The sequence below is a fragment of the Drosophila sulfurigaster genome, chromosome 3 (assembly GCF_023558435.1).
Source record: "Drosophila sulfurigaster albostrigata strain 15112-1811.04 chromosome 3, ASM2355843v2, whole genome shotgun sequence".
NCBI lineage: Eukaryota > Metazoa > Arthropoda > Insecta > Diptera > Drosophilidae > Drosophila > Drosophila sulfurigaster.
The window spans coordinates 21,609,112-21,630,298 of NC_084883.1; the positions used below are offsets into that span (position 1 = coordinate 21,609,112).

At 38.1% G+C, this 21,187-nt stretch overlaps 2 protein-coding genes across 4 annotated transcripts; both read left to right on the forward strand.

Moving 5' to 3' along the window:
* Positions 1–36: 36 nt before the first annotated feature.
* On the forward strand, positions 37–7,270 carry LOC133846061 (forkhead box protein K2). 2 transcript variants are annotated; one of them, XM_062280783.1, is made up of 9 exons: positions 37–236; positions 3,211–3,889; positions 3,956–4,500; positions 4,818–4,915; positions 4,983–5,200; positions 5,271–5,455; positions 5,527–5,622; positions 5,686–5,788; positions 5,852–7,270. In XM_062280783.1, exons 2-9 carry the CDS (start codon positions 3,246–3,248, stop codon positions 6,147–6,149), a joined length of 2,187 nt encoding a protein of 728 aa, XP_062136767.1. In that variant the 5' UTR covers positions 37–236; positions 3,211–3,245; the 3' UTR covers positions 6,150–7,270. The 2 variants fall into 2 exon arrangements, with proteins under 2 accessions (XP_062136767.1, XP_062136766.1); XM_062280782.1 differs by having other exon boundaries at positions 38–236; positions 4,980–5,200.
* Positions 7,271–8,910: 1,640 nt separating this feature from the next.
* Positions 8,911–12,576, forward strand: LOC133846064 (uncharacterized). 2 transcript variants are annotated; one of them, XM_062280786.1, is made up of 3 exons: positions 8,912–9,304; positions 10,876–11,003; positions 11,824–12,576. In XM_062280786.1, exons 1-3 carry the CDS (start codon positions 9,262–9,264, stop codon positions 12,430–12,432), a joined length of 780 nt encoding a protein of 259 aa, XP_062136770.1. In that variant the 5' UTR covers positions 8,912–9,261; the 3' UTR covers positions 12,433–12,576. The 2 variants fall into 2 exon arrangements, with proteins under 2 accessions (XP_062136772.1, XP_062136770.1); XM_062280788.1 differs by lacking the exon at positions 10,876–11,003 and having other exon boundaries at positions 8,911–9,304.
* The last annotated feature ends 8,611 nt before the right edge of the window (positions 12,577–21,187 follow it).

The window sequence follows — 21,187 nt, forward strand, 5'->3', positions numbered from 1 at the left end:
TATGTTTCGTGTTTAAATAGCGCATTTTTGAAATTTCACTTTCGGTCACCCTGGTCCCACATGGGCAGCTGCTGCGGAGCGCGCTGCAAGCAAAAAAGAATTGAAAAAACCGCATTAAAATTGTGAAAAGTGCACAAATAACGTTTAAAGAAAGCTTAAATTGACGGTGTACAGTAATTTGCCTTAGGAGTTCACATAAGAATCGTAGTTAAACCAACAGCAGCAGTAACAAAAAGGTACGGAAAAAATAATAATAAACAAGTTGGGCAGGCGAACGAGCCGATAGAAAGAAAAATAATATACATACGCAAACATGATGTTGATACACACATACACGTATGGACACAAACACACGCACACAGACATTCGCGCAGTGGCGAACGACGAACTGCACGAAAAAACGTGTTGTGTGCTAAATTTTCTGTGCAAAAAATAGAAAACGCAAAAGCAAAAACAAAAAGAAAAAACCTAACCAAAGCGAAATAATAATAAAAAGCGAATAACAAAAACAGTTCAGTTTGATAATCGAGCACAACACCAAATGTAATAACAAAAACAAATTGTATGTATGTAATTTCTAAATAATAAAATGGTAGAGCAGTAAAAAAAGCTTGGAGCTATGCAAAGCAAAATATAAATATTTTGTTATTTTGGAACATGGATGGTTCCTAGTGATTGATGTATATATATATGTACTGATTTATGTGTATGTGCGTTAGTGTGTACTCTTAACTATGTGTACATATTTTGGTGTTAGGTGGAAAAAAAGCGGGCGGCAAGTTTACGCAATCGCTAACCAACGAGCGACACAACGTACATACATGCATAGATACATGTATTGTACATACATACACATGTATATTGATGTACGTTGTGAAAAGTGTGCTTTTTGTGTGTTTACGCTTTCCGTCTGTCCTTTTTGTCTGCACAATAATAAGCAAGAGACAAACAAGAAATACATACACACGTATGGATGTGTATATGTATGTGTAAATGTATGTACATGCAAGCAGGTGGAGTTGCGCCGACGTCGTTTGTTTTTGCTTTTTGTTTTTTCTCTTTCAGTTCCGTTGCTAGCTGAAAAATCAACGAGCGGCATTTTTACGCATTTTCAATATATGTGTATATCTAAATATGTGTATGCAAGTGTGAGTGTCTTGTTTTTATATGTATATACATGCGCGCGCGCGCTTCTCTGTCTGTGTGTGTGTATTTTGGTGTTTTTATTTATTTATTGTGTTTCTGTTTTGCTGATGCGAAGCAGCAGCGTAGCAGTGACCTAACAACACACGAGTGTGAGTGCGAGTGTGTGTGTGCGTGATACGTTGTCTTGCTTTGATGGTGTGAGTGTAGGCTTTTTGTTGTATTTATTTTTATAGCATTTTATTTACGTTGTTTTCGTTGATTTTATTTTGGTTTCATTTTGCATGTTGGCGCATGCAAGCTCGCTCGATCGATTTTGAATGGGGAGCCATGTGGGGGCTTACCCTCTCTTTCCCTCTCTCCCACTCTATGCCATATCTATCGTATGTACATATTTTTGTATGTACAGAAGATGTACGCGCGTACATCTGACACAGTCTGATTGTCTTGCTTGTGCGAGCCGAAAGCAAATATAAAAATCCAACTGAGCACGCTACTATGTGCCAGTTGCCAGTGTTGCCTTAAGCTTATTGGCAAAAATATGTTTGCTTTCAAATAGAGTTGCGGCGTTCCATGACAATTGGAAAATGTAATTCAAATTTTTTCCAAAACAAAAATTCAAATATGATTGAAATTAAATTATTTACAATAAAAAAAAAAAATTTTCAGGGTATATTATTATATTTTTGGCAAAATTGATAAAAAAAAATAAACAAAAAAATGCATAATTTCCAGAATAGATTAAAAACAATCGGTTATTGTTCGTTTCTTATTACACTACAATAGTAACAAACAAGCTAAAACACCATAAAAAAACAAAACAAAAATTGTAAACAATCTTTTGTGATAGGTGTAAAGCAGCAAATCACTTGCTTAAATCATGTTTTTGCACATTTGGCAACACTGGCGGCGCAGCAAAAGCACAGTAAAAATAGCGAACTTCCAGAAGTAAGAGAAGAAGAAGAATGAAGATGTAATGAATGCGCTGCTCGCACGTTGCACAATAAGCATACGAAAAAGAAACATATAAATTTTAAGATGGCTTTAGGCCGGCAGCTGCTCCAATCGAGAACCCGTGTTGGGGACTCTCGCGCTCTCTCTCTGCCCGGGCAAAACTGATGCCGCATTGCGAGAGAGCGCACGCGCGCACAACGACTCTCAACGCATTGTGTTTTGCCAAGCGTATGTTTGTATGAGTAAACGCTTGTTGTATGTGTGTATGCGTTCGTTTACTCACGTAGTGCCGCCGCAGCGTAGTAGTAGTGTTATTATTGTTTTTATTGTTGTTGTGTCGGCTGTTTTTGTTTTTGCTTGTTGCCGAGTGCGCGTACGAGTTGATATGCATGCAGGGTGTGCATGTGTTTGTGCGTGTATGGTAGCAAAACATAAGCAAAGCAAAAACTGAAAAACGAAACGAAATGTAAGTACATGTGTTTTTGTACACATACATACATATACGGCTGTGTATGTTGCGCTCTCCGCAAAGTGGGAGACGGAGACAAACTGCCAGTAGAGTGTGTGCTTTGTATATTTAGTGTGTGAGTGTTTCTTTTTTGGCTGTTGGCTGACGAAAAACCTTGAGCATAAAAAGTCCAAAACACGCGTGAAAAGCTGCACAAATAAATTAATTAACTTAATTTTTTTGTATTTCATTTGGTTTGGTGAGCAACACGCGCTTTGTTAATTCTATTTGCGATAAATTTTAGCGCGCCGCATACACACACAAAAAATAAAGAAAAATAAAGACAAGTAAAGCTAGAGAAAACGAAAGAGCAATAAAGAAAACAAAATAAACAAAAACAAATGATGCCCCTGTGTGTGTATGTGTGTTCACACAAGTGTTTATTTATTAAAATGAACAGCATTTAGAATTAAATTGGGAACAAACAATCCAATTGGGAAAAAATAAAATAAAATAATTGAAAGCCAAAAAATAAGTAAAATTGAAATTAGAAGATACCATTCACTAAATATTTTATGATAAGAAATAAAAAAATATAGAAAAAGAAAATGTATAAGATATAAATAAAAAAATCATATTTATTTGAACATATTTTACCTTTGCAGTTTACAAGAAGCAGTGTGCAAGTGGATACCTTTCAATGGCCGCCACTACAACAACAACCACAACACTAGCAACCACCACCAACATCAGTAACAACAACATCAGCAACAGCAGTAACAACAACAGCAACAACAATCACATTGTAACGGTTCACACCGTTCTAAACACACCCACCTCCGCTGCCGCAGACGCGGCAACTGTTGCCATAGCCAAGGACATGCTGCAGCTGCATCATGGCGCCGCCGCAGCCCTAAACAACAACAATAGCAGCAGTAGCAACAACAACAACAACAATAATAATAACAACAATAGCAATAGCAGCGCCGAATTGGCAAACAATCAAAATAATAATAACAACTCAGCAAACCACCCACCTGCCCATGTAGTTGCCGCCAGCTCGTCGAGCTCGAGTACGCCGCCAGCGAATGCAGTTGGTGTGCTGCGCTTTAACGAGGACCTGCTGCACATAACGGACGAGGTGACCGTCATTGGTCGCAACTCGTCCACATCTATGGTGCACTTCAATGTCGCCGAGAACAATTTGGTCTCGCGGAAACATTTCCAGGTGCTCTACGATCCCGAGCGTCGCGCCTTCTTTGTGCAGTGCCTCAGTAAGAATGGCATATTCGTTGAAGATTTTCTGCAGCGACGCCACGTCGATCCACTGCGATTGCCCCAACGGTAACAATAACATACCCGTTTTTTCTGTAATTGATTCACTGAATAACATTATCTCAATTGTTGCAGCTGCTTCTTTCGATTCCCGAGTACTGAGATACGCATCGAATTCGAGAGCTTTGTGACATCACCGACGACGGACTTGGCGCCCGATGCAGCATCATTGGCGCCGGCATCGGTATTAAGCAGTCCAGCTGCAGTGCCGGGTGCGTCGGGTGGAGCTGCTGCTCATGTCATTATAACGCCACCGCCAAGGGATGATCTGCATTCGATGCAGGCAACGCATCACCACAGCCAGCAGCCACAGCAGCAGCAATCAGCGCATCACTTGCAACAGCAGCAACAACAACAGCAACCGCTGCCATCGCATCATCAACTCCCACATGCACCTCACCACCCGCTTCACCACACATCGTTGCATCAGCAGCAGCAACAACAGCAGCAGCAACAACAACAACAATCGCAGCAGCAGCAACAACAGCGTCTACCAGGAGCGCCAGCAACAGCAGCGTCTCATTTGTTGCCTGCTGGCGGCGATGGAGCTGCCATTTATTCACCGCTCAAGATTTCAATACCCAAAAAGGAGCAGAAGAGCCCCTATTTGTCACCAACTGGCAAGTGTATTTTCTTACCCAAATATTAAATACCAATTGGGCAAGAAGTTGTTGTCTAATACTTCAATCTAGAATTCTTTACAAGTGTTAATACATTCAATGTTCTTAATTTTATTAACCATGATCATGCCTTAGATAGTCATCATCTAAGGGCTTATTTTAATCCAAATCGCACCAAGTAAGGGAAATAGAATATCGCAAATTCAAATGTGAAAACGTTTAAATTAGGAGGCTTCTAAGCAAGTTGTATTAAGAGCGGTTTTAGGAATCTATATGACTTTTGGATTAATTGATTAATGGATTTCTTTCATTTGCAGGTACAATAAGCGCTGCCAACAGTTGTCCGGCTAGTCCACGTCAGGGTTTCCATCAGAATCAGACGAATAGCTACAACAACTACAGCAATAATAATACGGTATGCTTGCATACTTCATAATGTCTATGTTTGTCACTAATTTGTGAATGTGATCATTTTGCAGCAGGATCTATTCCAGACACCATCGACAGCCAGCTATAACCACAATGAGAAGCCGCCGTATAGTTACGCCCAGCTAATTGTTCAGGCCATTTCGGCCGCGCCGGACAAGCAGCTGACACTCTCGGGCATTTATTCATTCATTGTCAAGCACTATCCGTACTACCGCAAGGAGACAAACAAGGGCTGGCAGAATTCCATACGTCATAATCTCAGTTTGAATAGGTTCGTTAATTGATTTGCTTGTTTTTTGTTTATCTCTGATTCGCTTACTTTATTGTTTGCCAATCTACAGGTATTTCATCAAGGTGGCACGTTCGCAGGATGAGCCCGGTAAGGGATCATTCTGGCGCATCGATCCGGATAGCGGTGCCAAGCTGATCGATCACAGCTACAAGAAGCGTCGCCAGCGCAGCAGCCAGGGCTTCCGTCCGCCCTACGGAATGCCGCGCTCGGCTCCAGTGTCGCCCAGTCATATGGGTAAGTCGATATCGTAGCTGAGACAAGACTATCATAATGGAACATCAATGACACTTTCTATCATCCTACAGATAACTCACGCGAGAGCTCACCACTCCAGGATATTGTGCTCCAATCAGCACCTGGCTCACCTGGCATGTCGCTAGAGCAACGTGCCGCCGATGCTGGTAAGCAATTGCATGCGATGCTATAATTAATTAATATTTGGAGTAATACATGTATTTTTGCAGAAATCATTTACAACTCTCAAAATGCACACCAGCAACAACAACAGCAGCAACAACAACAGCAACAGCCACCACAGACGCTGCCCAATAATTCCAATCAATACAAGTGAGTAAAAACCATTACGATTATCAATAGTATGTCAATTGTTAATATTTCAATTTATTGCAGCAGCGGCAGTCCTTACTATGTGAGCAATCAAGGTGCTGGTGTTACTGTGCAGCAGGCGCACATAGATGGAGGAGGTGGAGGTGTGGGTGCTTTGATTGCGCTCAAAAGGAATCATGTAATGGCCGTATCGCATCCGGCTCCGCCGACGCTACATCAACAGCAGCAGCAGCATTCAGAGATTATCTACGAAGAGCTACCAACAGATTACAGTGGTCACATGGAGGCCGGGGAGGAGGAATGCGGTACCACTGATGCCACAGTTGCTAAACGACCCAAATATGTGTCCGAAGTGCTCTGATGCGTCCGCATTCAGAAGCAGAAACTCAACAAAGGCAAATAATAATAAACACACAACTGGACCAGTTGTAACAGCAGCAGCAGCAACAGCAGCAATAGTAGTACGAGTAGGATCAGGAGTACAAGTATGAGCAAGATTAGGAGCAGGAGCGGGAGCAGCTGTGTCGTCGTTGGTGACGACGAGAACTCAGAGAACGTTTAAAACCAAGCGAAATGCAAAATATGCAAAACAAAGCCCACTTGAAGGACATTTCTAGAAAGCTAGACACAAAATTAAGTATCTCCATCTAGTATATTGAATTTGCCAATCCCAATCGAGAAAACCTTCTCCTACTCCTCATCCTCTAAGCAAATATAAAAAACGAACGAAAGAAAGTTGGACAACAATACTGATATGGAATGAATATATAAATATATATAACAAAACATGAAAATTGTGAGATTGTGCTTATGTGTTGACCGTGCAACGGTTCCACTTCCCTTACCACTCCCACTTCATCCCGTATCCAAATCCCTTCACATTTACGATAGAACCCTTAGCTCTGACGAATTCAATATGCTCGATGACGCTACTCTCTAAGTACATAAACTAAATCATAAGATACAATTCGAAGTAATGCAAACCAACACAAAAAAAGATGATATATATATACCATATATGTATATGAGAATATATATATATAAATACGATTGATTATTGTAATGATGTTTAAGATGTTATAGCTATGTGACCGAATGCGCGAGAAATGAGAGAAAATTAGGGGTAAAACCAAGCAAACAACACAACAAACAGGCGAATGAATATTATTACCTATCTACATACCTTTACCTATATCGATTTAAATATAATTACAAATATATATATATACATATATCTATATGTATAAATATATAGACATGCATATATATATACATATATAAAGTATATACAAAATATTAAAAACTAAACAAACATAAATATAACTACAAATTTACGGATACAAAATCATTATAATAATGCAAAAAACAAAAGCAGAAAAAAAAACAAATCGAAAAACAATTGCACTTTATTTCTTAATATTGAAGAAAATCCCATTTAAGTGTTTGGACAAATTGTGTATTAAAACAAAAAAGCAAATGTCACATTGTTGTTTTATTTCGATTGAATGTTGTAGTACAGCATTATAGATTAACAATTTCTTTTTTCATTTCAATTAGATTAAACATAATTATAGATTCCTTATCGGGCTCACGGCCTCCATATTTCAACATCTCATCAATTTCTCCCATAGGACATATTTTAAAGCCGGCAACTTTAAGGACATCATCAAAATTTTTGTTAATCTCTTCTACATTCCTCTCATCTTTTGGTATTTTTTTTATTTGATAGCTCATATATTCATAAATCCATCGATAACGGGAAGTTAATGTGGCTTCAGTTGTAAACGTGGAAATCCATTGTTTAAAAATTTCTAAATCAAATTTAAGGACTTGCTTGGGAAACTCAATACCTGCCCTCCTCGAATATTTGGATGCAATTTTAAGAGTTGCGCTGATAAGGTAGGGATTTGCATACTTATGGGCCAATTCAAAAACTGCCAAGTAATAATTCTCGTTTACGATATGGCGAATTAGTGTGTTTTCACATTCTTTTAGTACGCATTGTGCCTGATACATATGAGCGCACTTAAACAAATGTACCACATCTTTAAAATTCAATTTATGAAGAATTTTCGAATCATGTGTATATATGAAATTACGAAAAATAGTAAATATTTTTGGTGTCACATCCTGCAGTTCAATCCTTCCAGATGACTCTTTGAAATCGCTCAAAAACATACGTTTAAAGAACTCCGAGTTACATGATAGGATCACCTTGTGGCATTTGAATTCTTCGGAACCCACAATTATTACGCAGTCAGCAAACTGGGTGTCTTCCAGCATTTTATTTAACAAATCGCTCGATCTAACAAAAAAAACAAAACCACCGTATCAATATTAACGGCAATTGGGATTAGTTTACATACTCACGTTGTGCACATGGTTTTCAGAAGTTGATTTCTCAGAATATTTAAGCAGAAGAATGTTACTGAACCATCAGTGGGCTTCACACAATGTCTAAACTTTGGAGTTTAGCGATAGAAATAAATGCATGTATTGATAAGCATTGCGATATAGTTATTGTTTTTTTATTTCAGATAAGCCGAAATGTTTGAAAGTTTGAGGAAAACGATGTATACTCTATAAATCGTTTAAAATTTTTTAATCATTTCTAAAAATACTAATCAATTTTTAATAAAATGGCAAAATAGAAAGGTTTTCGCCATATTTTGGATTCAAAAACTTCCTCAGTTTTGCAATTGATATGCTGATATTAAACATCAGATAATCATTTTACTTATTTTTAGTATTTAAGTAATGTCTAATTTTTTTTTTATATTTTTCTTTTACTTATTATTATAAATATTTATTTATTAAGGCGTAATTCGTTCACGAAGCGAAAGTATCGAAGTTAGTAGTATCGATATTACACTCATTGACCAATTTGCTATCGAACCAATTCACTTTTTTCATATATGCTTGGCTTCATACTACTTCTTCTTTGTCAAATTAATATTTAAAAATCGCATTTATTAGTGTTCTTATATATTTTGTTTATTATATTTTCAAAGTCCAACATAAATAATATATATTATAATATTCGTCCAGCCCTGGTCGACACACACACACATCAGCATTTGTTCCACAAAATCCACAACACGAACAGCTGTTTTGATATCGATACATTGCATTCATCGAATTACTCAAGACAAACAAAAATAATTTATCTTATTTGTTACAAGTGTGTGCTGTTGCTGGTAAACAACGTTTGCTTCAAGTGTAAATTGCATTTCATTGGGAGACTAACAAAGCGATACGCGTAGAAGTCCAGTGTCGCTCTTTATTGTACAATTTCTTGGTGGACCAACTGCAAATCAATGCAGCACTTCTGACTGACTTTCAACAAAAGGAAACAACAACAATAATATAACGTCAAAATCAACAGCCATCGCATCATCACAACACATAGCAACGTCATAATAATAAATACTCTGCCATGCCATACAACTGATTGACATTAGCCAATAAATAAGATGCGAGGAATTGAGGGCAAAGTGGTTGTGCTTGGCTCGCGAGGTAAGCGATAAATGCAATTCAAACCAGATGAATTTCGAATTTTATGAATGACTTTGAACTTGAACTCAAGGCAGTTGTTAATTTGATAGCTTTTTGCTGTGATCCGGATTGACAGAGCAAATTGCAAACAATTTCAGCAATTGCATTGAGATAACAACACACAGAACGCAGCTCACATTAATGGCGCGCGAATCGATAAGAACCAGCCTTGAAATCCCTGCAGGGGGCGTGGCTTCCTCACCCTTGCTTATGAGAGGGGGATTCACAGCAAACCCAAGAAATATCGAGCTTGAATCAGCAGCTTAAAAAATCTTCATTACGCTCCAGACGCTTTATCGTTCGCTTCGCACTTTATATTTGTTTGTTGTTTTTTCCTTTTTGTTTTGGCAAATTCAATTTTTGGCATTTGTTTTTTTTATTTACACAACGCGATAATTATTTGCAAGGTCAGCAAGCGTTATATTGTAATGCACATACATACCTAATATATACATACCTATGTATATATATTTATTGTTTATACATATATCAATGGTATATCGTTGCATTTGTGCGTTCAACGACATTTTCCACAATAAGCGCACTTTCTGCTTAATCTGTTCTTTTTTTTTTGTTCTTTCCCTATAAGATGAGTCAGCTGTTGGTATCGTAACAACTTATAGAGTATTTCCACAGTGGCAAAATAACAAAGAAAATGTTGTTATTTTATTCATAAATATGGAACCACTTGAAGTTCCAAGTTTCTTATCAACTCTTTGCGCCTCTAACCGATACTCAATAACACCTTTTGTTTATTGTTTACTGCTTTGCTTATTTATTCGATACGTAATACGCGTACGGATTATATTAATTTTCCCTAATTTGAGAATCATCAGCATTACCACGTTCATCAGTTTCTTATCTCTACGTGGCCGACCTACATTCACATCTTTTTATGCTTTGTCAAGTAGGTGAATTTGAAAAGTAGCTGAAATACGACTATTTGCGATAGATATGATAACAAACAGCGCATTTTTTTTATTAATCGCTTAAGATAAGATATTCAGTAGTAAAGCCCTTTACTAGACTCTAGACAAAGATATCACCGTGAAGAGTTGAATAAAGCAAATTTTTCTGACTAACGGAGTAACATATAAAGAGCAAATCTTACTCAACATACAAACACTAATTTAATTCCAATTGAAAAGCGAAATGAAAAGCGATTCCCCCAAATTTCAAATCAGTGTGGATTTCTTAAAAAGCTAGTACTTAAACTAATGCTTATCGAAGACACAAACCAGCTGTAGATTTTGAAAAAAATTCAAAGTTTGCGAGCATTTCTTAAATGATTTTGTTTGGTTACTATTTATATATATTGATTGTGAAAAAAGATGGGAATTTCTAAGAAATCTAATTTACCTACTTCATATTAATTAAAATGGTGAGAATTTCATTATTAGGTAAACACAAACCAAAGCTAGGACTTCAACTACTGCTTATCGAAGACACACACCAGTTGTAGAGTTAACACAAGTTTAAACCGTATTGCCAGCATTTCTCATACTATTTGTTTTGCTTTTTATATTTTGTAGGCGTGGGCAAATCTCGTTTGGTTATCAGATACATTAAGAACGCTCTACATCGCGCCGAGGAGCCAACGATAGCCGTCTCCTTCTTCACCTGCAACATCATCTTGGACGATGTCAAAATCAAATTACAAGTGAGTACAACGTACAACAAGTGCTCGGTCCCGATTATTTATGGCGGAAAGTAAAAAGGATTTTTCAGCACGCCCCGTTGCCAAAGTAATCCCATTTTGCTTTATCAATTGAGGTTGAGCGGCAGCTAATCTGAGCTTTTTGTTGCCACCGGGAATTGGGATTGGATCTGGTATTTGGGAGTAGTGTAGTAAAAGCAGCGGATTTGATGCTTTCATTTTGTTATTCCTTTGGTCATTTCATTTCGGTTTTTTTTCTGTTTTTTTATTTGCAATTTCTGCGTCCACTGCACTTTGTGTTTATTTGCCTTTAGTTTTTCTTTTTAGACCGAAACGCGCTGTTTTCATTCTTTCATCGTTTTTTTCTGTTTTATAGTTTATTGATAAGCTAACAGTTGTTTTCCCCCTTAAGCTAGGGTTGCCACCCCTTTCGCAATGGCTGACCATATATATTCCCCGACGCGATTTCGAATACGCTTTTATATGCCACACACACACACACGCACACACACATACGCAATAATGGCAAATAGTTTGCGTTGTACGGAGATTTTTAGCTCTTTTGTCTTGGTGGACATGTCGTTGCCCCAAATTTTTTATGAAGATTCGGATTGTGTGGAGCATAAAGTAGTACTATAGAAGCAAAGCCACAATATGATTGTTATTATTGTGGCAAAAGCGCACAAACATAAAGACGAAAATTGCTGAATAAACGCAGAATGACTCAATTAAAGTTCTCCCCCCTTTTCCTTCTTCTTCACCTTCACCCACTATATACTGCTGATTGGACAATCATTCTCAAGCATTCATCTTTCAATTGCAGATCTGGGATACGGCTGGACAAGAGCGTTTCAGAGCCGTTGCTCCCATGTATTATCGCAATGCAAATGCTGCCATTTTGGTCTTTGATCTGACGCAATACAAGACATTTACGGAAATCAAATCATGGATACAGGAATTGCATCGCAACGTACAGGATCCGATGATACTCACGCTGGTGGGCAACAAAATGGACATGCAATCCCATCGCGCCGTATCGCGTGACGAGGCCTTTGTGTTTGCCAGCTCAATTGGAGCCACCTACTTTGAGACGTCAACCGAAACGGATCAGGGCCTCGAGCAGGTGTTCTTATCCACGGCGATGGGGCTGGTGCGTTTGGCCGACGAGGGTAAAACGCATTCGTTGCGCTCCTTTCAATCCACCGATTCGCTGGCCTACACCAATGGCAACACTGCCTTCAGCTATACGGCCGCTGCCCTCGCTCGCAATCCGGATAGTGCTGCATTTCGGTTGCCATACGTGCACATTGGCATACCGGTTGATGGCCAGGATGTGAAGACAACCGGCGAGGGCCGTTTAGAGACGCCTTCATGGAGTATTGAGCACATTGCCCTCGGCGAGGTGGAGAATCCGCGTTGGTGCTGCTATTGAGATGATTCAGAGTACAGAATTCACAAACCAAAAACCAAATTGAAGCAACTGATTAATTGATAAACTGACGAAACTTTTCTACAGCATTGTGATGTTAATTAAAAACAGGTTTACTTTAGTTATGCGCCTGCACTCGAATACGAATCCCACGGCTAAGCAATTAAATACAAATTCCCTACTTTCCCTTCCCCTTCCCCTTCCCCTTTCCCGTTCCCATTCACATTTATATAAATATATGTATGTATATCAAAGCAAAAACTGATAGGGTATCGAGAGCAGCGAGCAACTAGAGTCGGCGTCATCAACTTGATGAGGATATCCCACCCAATTTTATGGCAGCATTAAGGAGAACGCCGCTTGGTTGCAACTGTTTAATTCTAAGTTAGTTTTAAGTGTAATTGTTAAGTGTAACAACAACCAGCAAATGCCTAATTGTATGTGTATTATTTATAAACAACATTAACAAGCAGTAGCGTCGCTTAAAGCTCACTTGACTTTACCGCTTAATTAATCATCATACAAACACAAAGAGAGCGATGGAGAGAGGGAGTCAGAGAGGGAGATGATGAAATGGAAGATGCTCTCTTTGAGGTGTTGTCACAAATCATGTACAAAACTCGCACTTTATACAAAATATACATAATACATAATACTAAAAGTACTACTGCCATAACATAATATACATATAAAAGGTATGCATAATGCTTGGCTCTGCCACGCCCACCCTCTGGCATGCCACGCCCATGCAAATGCATTAACTTGGCCATTAACACAGCAAGTTGTCGTGTAATTGGAATTTAATGTTCGCTTGCCCTGCCACAAGGGTTACGAGCTACTTGAGTAGCATTCCACAAATGCTTTATCATCAAGCTCATAAAGTAACAACGTTCACGATGGCGGGAGGGGGGTGTAGAAAGAACTGGCTCCTGCTTTCACTTTCAAGTGAGTTCCTTATGGAGGAAACTTGTTTTCGGCGGGATGAGGGGCAGCGATTAGCTAATATACAAAACTTATGGTCAGTTGATTTCTTATGTATAAATAATATGCGCAATTTAGCGTAAGACGCCGAACAACACGGACAAAGGACGCAAAACTCATTCAAGTGTCATCAACACATTTGCAAGGAGGAGCGCTCTGGACCTGAACCTCATCCTCATGGTTTGTGTTGCCGTTCGCTCTTGATGATGTGGTCGAGGCGGAGACGGAGACGGAGGCGAAGACGTCGCTGGAATTGTTGAAGCCATGGCAGCGCAGCTGCTGCGTCGATTGGACACATTTGGTGGCACATTGATTTGCCATTAAGCTTCCAATGAGTTGACTCTGACGACACTCACTAAAGGCCACCACAAGCGTGTCTATCTGTGTGTCAGTGTGTCTATGTGTGTGTGTTAGTGCACTCAACCGGAAGTGATGCTCACACATACATACACAAATAAACACTCCAACATCGCATACATACATACATCCATATATCTAAACTCAGGCTTGTGTACGCTTTTGGCCATTTGGAAAGTCTGTCTTTCGACTTGTGGCAAGTTGACACACACACACACACACACACACGCACACTTATTGACTTGGCTGATAATGGTTGTTTAGGCGGCTGGCTTAATGATCTAGAAATGCATCAATGTAATCAAGGTAAGGCAGCCAGGCCAAAGCGTCTGCTGCGATTCCGCTTCAATCTATTGTGACTCTTAACATTTGCAGTCGGGTTAACCGCACACACTGCCTACGCAAATTGCTTACTTTATTTACATACACATACACACACACACACAGGCACACACACATCCATTAGCAATTTGTGGCCTGACAGACACTTTGATTGTCTTTCGAACCAGCCCAAGATAATGGCCAACGTCTTGGGAGACAAGCTAAATTTCACTTATCAACCAGTCAATCACTGGCCAGAAATAAATTTAGTTACTGAAAGGTTCTTTAGTGTTCTACCATATTGATTCAATTTGGGTTTAATAATGTGCTGTATGCTTTGTATTTAATGCATACTAAATTAAGCAACTCTCTGCTTTTGACATTCATAATTTGAGCATATTTTCATTTAATATTTCTCTATTGCTCGACACATTTTAAATGGGATTTCTACGACATAATTTTATTTGAAATTTTGTTTATTTTAAATCATTTTATATATTTTTGCTATACTTAGAATCTCTTAGTTTTTAATGTAATTCAAATCAAAAATAGAAAAACTGATCAGATATAAATCTACTTACTGAAAGGTTCTTTAGTGCTCTGTTATATTGATTCAATTTGGGTTTAATGTTGTGCTGTATTCTTGGTAATTTAATGCATACAATAATTAATAAACTCTCTGATTTTGACATTCATAATTTGAACATATTTTCATTTAATATTTCTCTGTTGTTAGACACATTTTAAATGGGATTTTGAAGACATCATTTATTTTAAAATTCATTTTATTTTTAATGATTTCAGATTTATAGAATAGATGCATGTAAATTAAAACCTCTTTGTAAATCTAATATTTAAAATAAAAATCAATTTTTCGGCCCATTGTCCTTATTTCTTGTAATCATAATCATATCATAATTATAATTAATTATAATTTTGTTTTTATTAAAATAAAATAAAGTAAACTTAACTATAGAATTCAAATAAATACTTTAATTTTTTAATAACGTGTTATCAGCTTAAATTTCTCAATTTAAGCGGAATTCAATATGTTAAGTATACGCAACGTAGCGCATTATCGATTCTCTTCAACTTCAACTTCCATTCTAATTTTCAGTAGATTCGATTCAGACAATAAATTCATTTTTATTTTCTATTTTGAATATTATTAACACATGTTATCTGCTTAAATTGTTTAATTCATTTTAGTTTACTTTAAAATGCGTTCAAAAAACATACGTTAAGTATACGCAACGTGTTGTTTTATCGATTTTTTTGCAGAGAAACTCCTTAACTTTCCAGTTGTCACACACTGTGGCTTGCATTTGTTGCATTTATGCATTAGGAAAGTGTCAGCATATCAATATTTCACACATATTTGCATAACGCATATGGTAAAGTGTCATGCAGATGAGAAGTGTCGCAAAAATGGTGCCAAGAATGCGAAACAATCACAGCTAGTGACAAATTCCGACGTCAAAAAGTATTTGTTAATTCTTATCATATTTGTGCACTTATAAATTATTTGTTTCTTTCGAAAATGGTTTAAAAAAAATGTGGAATGCAATCAACAAAATTTGAATTAAGACATTTGATTCAAATGGCATTTAACAATTGAATATTAAATGAATACTCCCAGAAATAGTGTGCTACAGGATACTCTTTAAATGCGGACTCTATTCAGCTGTCATATTCAAGGTTACAGGGTAAGCCGAACGTTTAAATACAAAAAACATATTTCGCATATTTTATTGCAGCATTTCGACTAACCAGGATTACTGCTCAAAAAAAAAATTCATACAAATCTCGAATTTTACAAAATGTCGCCATTTTTCACGGCGCATCTGCATTTTATTTTGTTTCTTCTTGCCATCGTCCAAAATGCGTAAATTGTTGTTGGGCATTAGATTAAAGTATTTTAGTTGGGCAACAACAGTTTTCGCCAAAAGTACTAAATACATACGTATGCGTGTGTGTGTTGGTGTGTGTGTGTGGGTCATGCATATAAATTGAATTACATGTCCGCTTTGGCATATTTACGAGTCTGTTTGTGTGAGCGTTTAGTAAGTATGTGTGTATGGTCATGTCAAATACGCTAAAGTTCTCAATGCCACATAAATTGCACACTCACACAAACACACAGACAAACAAACACAAATCAAATATGCAAACGAACAAATTGTTGCGTTCGTATGAGTAAGTGTGACTGTGTATGTGTGTGTTTATGTGAATATTGTGCTGTGCCTTGTGCTGCTGCTGCTGCTGTGTCAAACTGCCTCATCGCTGCTGCCACCTTGCATCTTCCACCTTCCACCTTTCGCCCTCTTCTAGCTGGGATCGACCGAGAGCTATGTTATTCATGCATATGATTTTGAATATTTAACAGGTAGCACGGTTTGTGGAATGCAGCGGAACACGCTCGATTCCGTTGCATACTTTATGGCGTCCGAATGTGAGCATAATTCTGTCTCTCTCTCTCTCCCTCTCTTCCCACCATATTTGCTAGTATTTTGAAGTTTAGCCAGCTCTAAACTAAACTGTGTTCTGTATGGTTTTGACCAGTATATAAACTACGTTGATATTACTATGCATGTTGATGTTGCATGCTCAGCATGCTGACAACACTTGTTGTGCATCTAACATTTATTTTATGGTCTTGTTTAAAGCGAAGCTCTCGTTTAATAACAGGCTTACTATGAACCGTAAAATTAAATTATGTGATAGTGTTGAGTAACTTATTAATCTTTATTTATTAAATAACACTAAAGCTAAGTCATTGCTATGCACTACTCAACACTTAAATGAAGTAATCATTAAGCATAATACAGCACTTAAAGTAAGAATGTATCGAAAGGATGAAATTGGGATATCGATAGCTCGATAAATCGCTACTTGCGTGTGATCGATGCTAGAAGAAACGTTGTGCAAACAACATTTGTAAAAACTGAATATAAAGAAAACAAATATATAAAATTAAATTACTTATTATTGGTAAGCATTAACTGATATGTTTGGGCAAGATCGTTTGCATCATGACATTTAATTCTGCTTAAACTCCTTCTCCTTGTCGTACGCTAAAAATATTCAAATTTATTTTATTTCTATAGTGCTTCTTTTGATTGCTAGCAATAAGCCAGTTTATCCTAATTATATAACGAGCTGGAAATAACAACGATATTTGAAGTTCATATTAAAATTTCGGAGCAACACATTGATAATTGAAATTCATTTCGCATTTATTTGCAGCCTTTAATGTCTCGAAATGAAACAAATTGCCATAATGGATATTAAGCAAATAAATTGAATTAGAAACCATTTAAATTGAATACAGATGAAATTGCAGCAATAGCAAGTGCCCTGTGTGTTTGTGTGTGTGTGTGTGTAGACAGACGGTATTAAATCAACAATAAGACAAAATGGCTTTGCTGCAAATTGCTTGAATTCCTTGGCTCTGGGCCACTGTCAAGAAAAGTAGCAGCCGTTGAAAGCTATGCAGCGACATGGAAAAGACCACAGTAGGGAATGCAGCAGCAGCAGCAGCAGGAGGAGGAGGAGGCGGTTGGTAGGCCACAGTCGAAGGACGAAGGACGATGCGACTGAGTCGTTTGAGCAGCTGTCTCAGGCTCAAATCCCAAATGCATAGACAGCTGTTGTGTATCTGCAGCACACACATACACATAGAAAAGGCAGTCAACGAGAGGCTGAAAAGGAACGGCTCCAGCGGAGAGAGGAGAGGAGAAGGGAGGCAGGTGGGTAGAATAGGCGACGAGTGTTGGCAGCTTGAAAAAGCAATCCAAATGGAATTTAATGCCATTTTAATTGAGCTGCATTGCAATGTCTTTGCTTAGCTTTCATCTCTCACTCTCTCTCTCTCTCACTCTTTCGCTGTCACTTTACTCGTTTATTTGTACTTCCTTTTTTTTTGTGCAGTTCGGATTCAGTTAAGTTATTTATGGAAAACACGTTGCGTTAAGAGGTTTTGCACTTGGCATTGGAAAATAGGAAAAGTGAATTTGATTTGCATTTCGTTTAATCGGTTGCCCCAAATCGGCAATCGTTTTGCTCTTTATTGTTGGCCCAATGAATTGCGAGCTGCCTAACTGAATAAATGCAAATATATATTGCTAAGCAAGACATCTTAAAGTATATTAAATTAAATGCATAACATAAATTATGTAAGAGGGAGAGAGAGTGAAAAACACTTCCTGGCATGTTGGCGCCCAGAACATGCAACTTCCTAGATCCGTTGTTTATAATTTTGCCAGTTCATGGAATTTCATCGCTACCTTTCTTGCTGTTCCGTTGTGCTCCGTTCTGTTGCTGTTCTGTTTTGTTTACACAAATTGATGTGCAATGCCAGCAACAACACAATTTCAATTTATCATAATTTGCTCGCAAATTACTTTTTCGCCGACGCCGATGCCGACAACGATGCCAACTCACGTTGCCAATTTGGAAGGGCATCCGACAGGTGAATCACAGGTATGAGTGGCTGTAGTAAATGGAAATGGAAGCTCAACTCAGCAAATATGGCAGCCATTAAAGTGATAAACCTCAAGCAAACAGCTGCGCAAACACATAGCAACCATAGGCATTTCTTCGAATACCCTCAGTTTGTGCACGTGTATGTGTGCGAGTATCCGTGAGTTGCCTGCTCACAGCTCAGGGTTGCTTCGATTGCTCCTAATATACACACACACACACGAAATTAAGTGTGTATGCTTGTGTGTGTGTGTGTGCCATATTCGAGTATAAGGGCTCAATTTGTCTAGACTGAGGCGGTAACCCTATTCATACTGCTGAATGTTGGCTCCACATTGCACTATGGTATTAACTTCCATTTCCATGCATGATTTCAAAGTGATTGAATAATTAAACGAAATAGATTTTGTAAATTATTTGTATTTATAACAATTTTATTATATTCACACGGCTTAGTAAAATAAATTATTTTGTCTTTCACATATGTGTAAGCAAACAAGGCTAGAATTGACAGAAATTAATTGTTTTATTTGTCAACTTCAAGTGCACGATTTTCATTTGAAAGTGCCAAGAAATAAATGTACATTTAATTTATCCCTAGCTTAAAAAACATGTAATGAAAACATCACATTGCAAATCTGAATTACAAAATCTGGCTTGGCTTCAAATGTGTTCAAATGTTTACAGCATATTTGGCCATTTGTCCCATAGTACATTGATACCCTATCGCTATATCCTTTGAGCAGAGCATGAAGTCACGTTATCATAACTGTTATTAAGAGCCATTGAATTTTGAAATTAGTGTATCTAAGGCTATTAGACACATGTGCTTGTAATTTCTTTGTGCACAATTCACTGTGACTGACTTTAATTAAAAGGTTGAGAATAATTACAGCAGCTTACAAGGAAATATCTTCAATTTTAAGGTACACCTAAAAGTATGCTTTACTTGTTTCTACCGAATTTCTTCATTTTATTTCGTAGACATCCTAAAAGTATGCTTTGGTTTTTGCATGTTTAAGGTAGTTCACAGTCGAGTATGCTTCATGAATGTGTTTTGTGTGTGTCATGCAAACCTTTTAGAAATACGCAAATACAACAGCATCCTCCCGCTCACAAGCACTCATATCCAGTCACTCACACGCACTCGCACCCAACAAGCTGTCATAAAAATTGAGAAATGTGACTGCCATGAGTGTGCACCATTTGGATGTTGTTCTGTTTGTTGCTGCTTTGTCATATACCAGATACGCATTGTTTCCTTTGTTTACCTCTATACACCATTTGCCTTTTTAATTGTTTAGCTGGTATCAAACAATCACATGTAGTCGACGCACCCAAAAGAGGGCAATCCACAAAAAATGGTTTCCCATTGACTTTTGTTAACTGACAAACGGGATTCGTTGTTGTGCCAACAACGATTTCACTTAAACTTGACTTCATATGCTGAATTGACACAATTGAATGCAGCTGTGGAGTGTAACAAATATCTGCAGCTAGTGCCGCTATATCTTCTAAGCTTTAGTCTACTCTAGTTAAGCTTCACTGATTTCAGCGTCACATCATTTGTCTGCTGACATCGCTCAAGTTGCTTGTTAGCCATGAGTTGGCATCTATCTTTTGCGCTACGCTCTACCTGAACTTGAGTTTCAACATAAATCCCATAGCCAGCTTAAATCAAGTGCATTGTGTGCACAAGTTATCAGCTAGAATTTCAATCAGTGTTGTTCTTTTAGCCGTTTTTTCGGTTAGACTTTAAACCAAGCCTTTTATCGAATTATTAGTTTCAGAGTTTATTATATTGTCGATTTTATTTAATCAGCAAATACCTTCGACAAAGCCTTCGATGGCATTATTACCTTTGGCTTCATCTTTGTCTCAGCACTGATAGCTGAAATGGACTGCCTGATAATATAAATATCATTGTTGCTTGCACATAATTAGGCAGGCAAGTCAATGATGCTGCTGCTTCTGCTGCTGGCTCTGCCAACGTTAAGCCTAACGAGACCCCATAGAAAACTTCCTACCAAGGGCGCTAGTGGCATTAATTTTATTTGTATGCGTGTGTGTGTGCGAGTGTGTGTGTGTGTGTGTATTTGGATTTTGGCTTAATGCTTCAGTCTGTTGACTTTGAGCTCTGTCGCTAATTAAGCCTGTTTATCGGCGTTAGTTTGGTGTTCAACTTTTGTTGAGCCCTGCCAGTAGACAGTAGACATCAGACATGAGACATCAGCCAGCTGGCATTGCAGGAGCGGGCAGCTTTTATCACTACGTTGACGTCTCGTGTGCGTTTGTTTGTTCGCTGGCTCTATGTGCCACACACACATACATATACTTAGCTAGCACAGGAGTCGTTGGTAAACTAAACTAGGAGAGTATATCCACGCCAATACCCATTCCAAGTCCCCTAACGCATTCCCCCTCACACCGCTCCTATTGCTGTTCACCAGTTCGCCTGTTCCCGATCCCATTCCCAAGCCCCCAACGCTTGTTTGAGTGCAATAATAAACCGATTCTCCCAAATGCCACAAAGCCTTCAAGTTCTCGTCTAATTGAGTAAATTATCCAGGGAAATGAAAATGGCATAGCGCATGGAGTCTGTGGGACACACGCACAC

Excerpts from the sequence above, each read along its gene's own strand:
- LOC133846061 (XM_062280782.1), top strand. The coding sequence starts at position 3,246 with ATGGCCGCCACTACAACAACAACCACAACACTAGCAACCACCACCAAC. Across the intron at positions 5,201-5,270 it reads CATAATCTCAGTTTGAATAG|GTATTTCATCAAGGTGGCAC; the intron begins GTTCGTTAATTG and ends GCCAATCTACAG. Across the intron at positions 5,623-5,685 it reads GCAACGTGCCGCCGATGCTG|AAATCATTTACAACTCTCAA; the intron begins GTAAGCAATTGC and ends GTATTTTTGCAG.
- LOC133846064 (XM_062280786.1), top strand. The coding sequence starts at position 9,262 with ATGCGAGGAATTGAGGGCAAAGTGGTTGTGCTTGGCTCGCGAG. Across the intron at positions 9,305-10,875 it reads GGTTGTGCTTGGCTCGCGAG|GCGTGGGCAAATCTCGTTTG; the intron begins GTAAGCGATAAA and ends TATATTTTGTAG. Across the intron at positions 11,004-11,823 it reads ATGTCAAAATCAAATTACAA|ATCTGGGATACGGCTGGACA; the intron begins GTGAGTACAACG and ends TTTCAATTGCAG.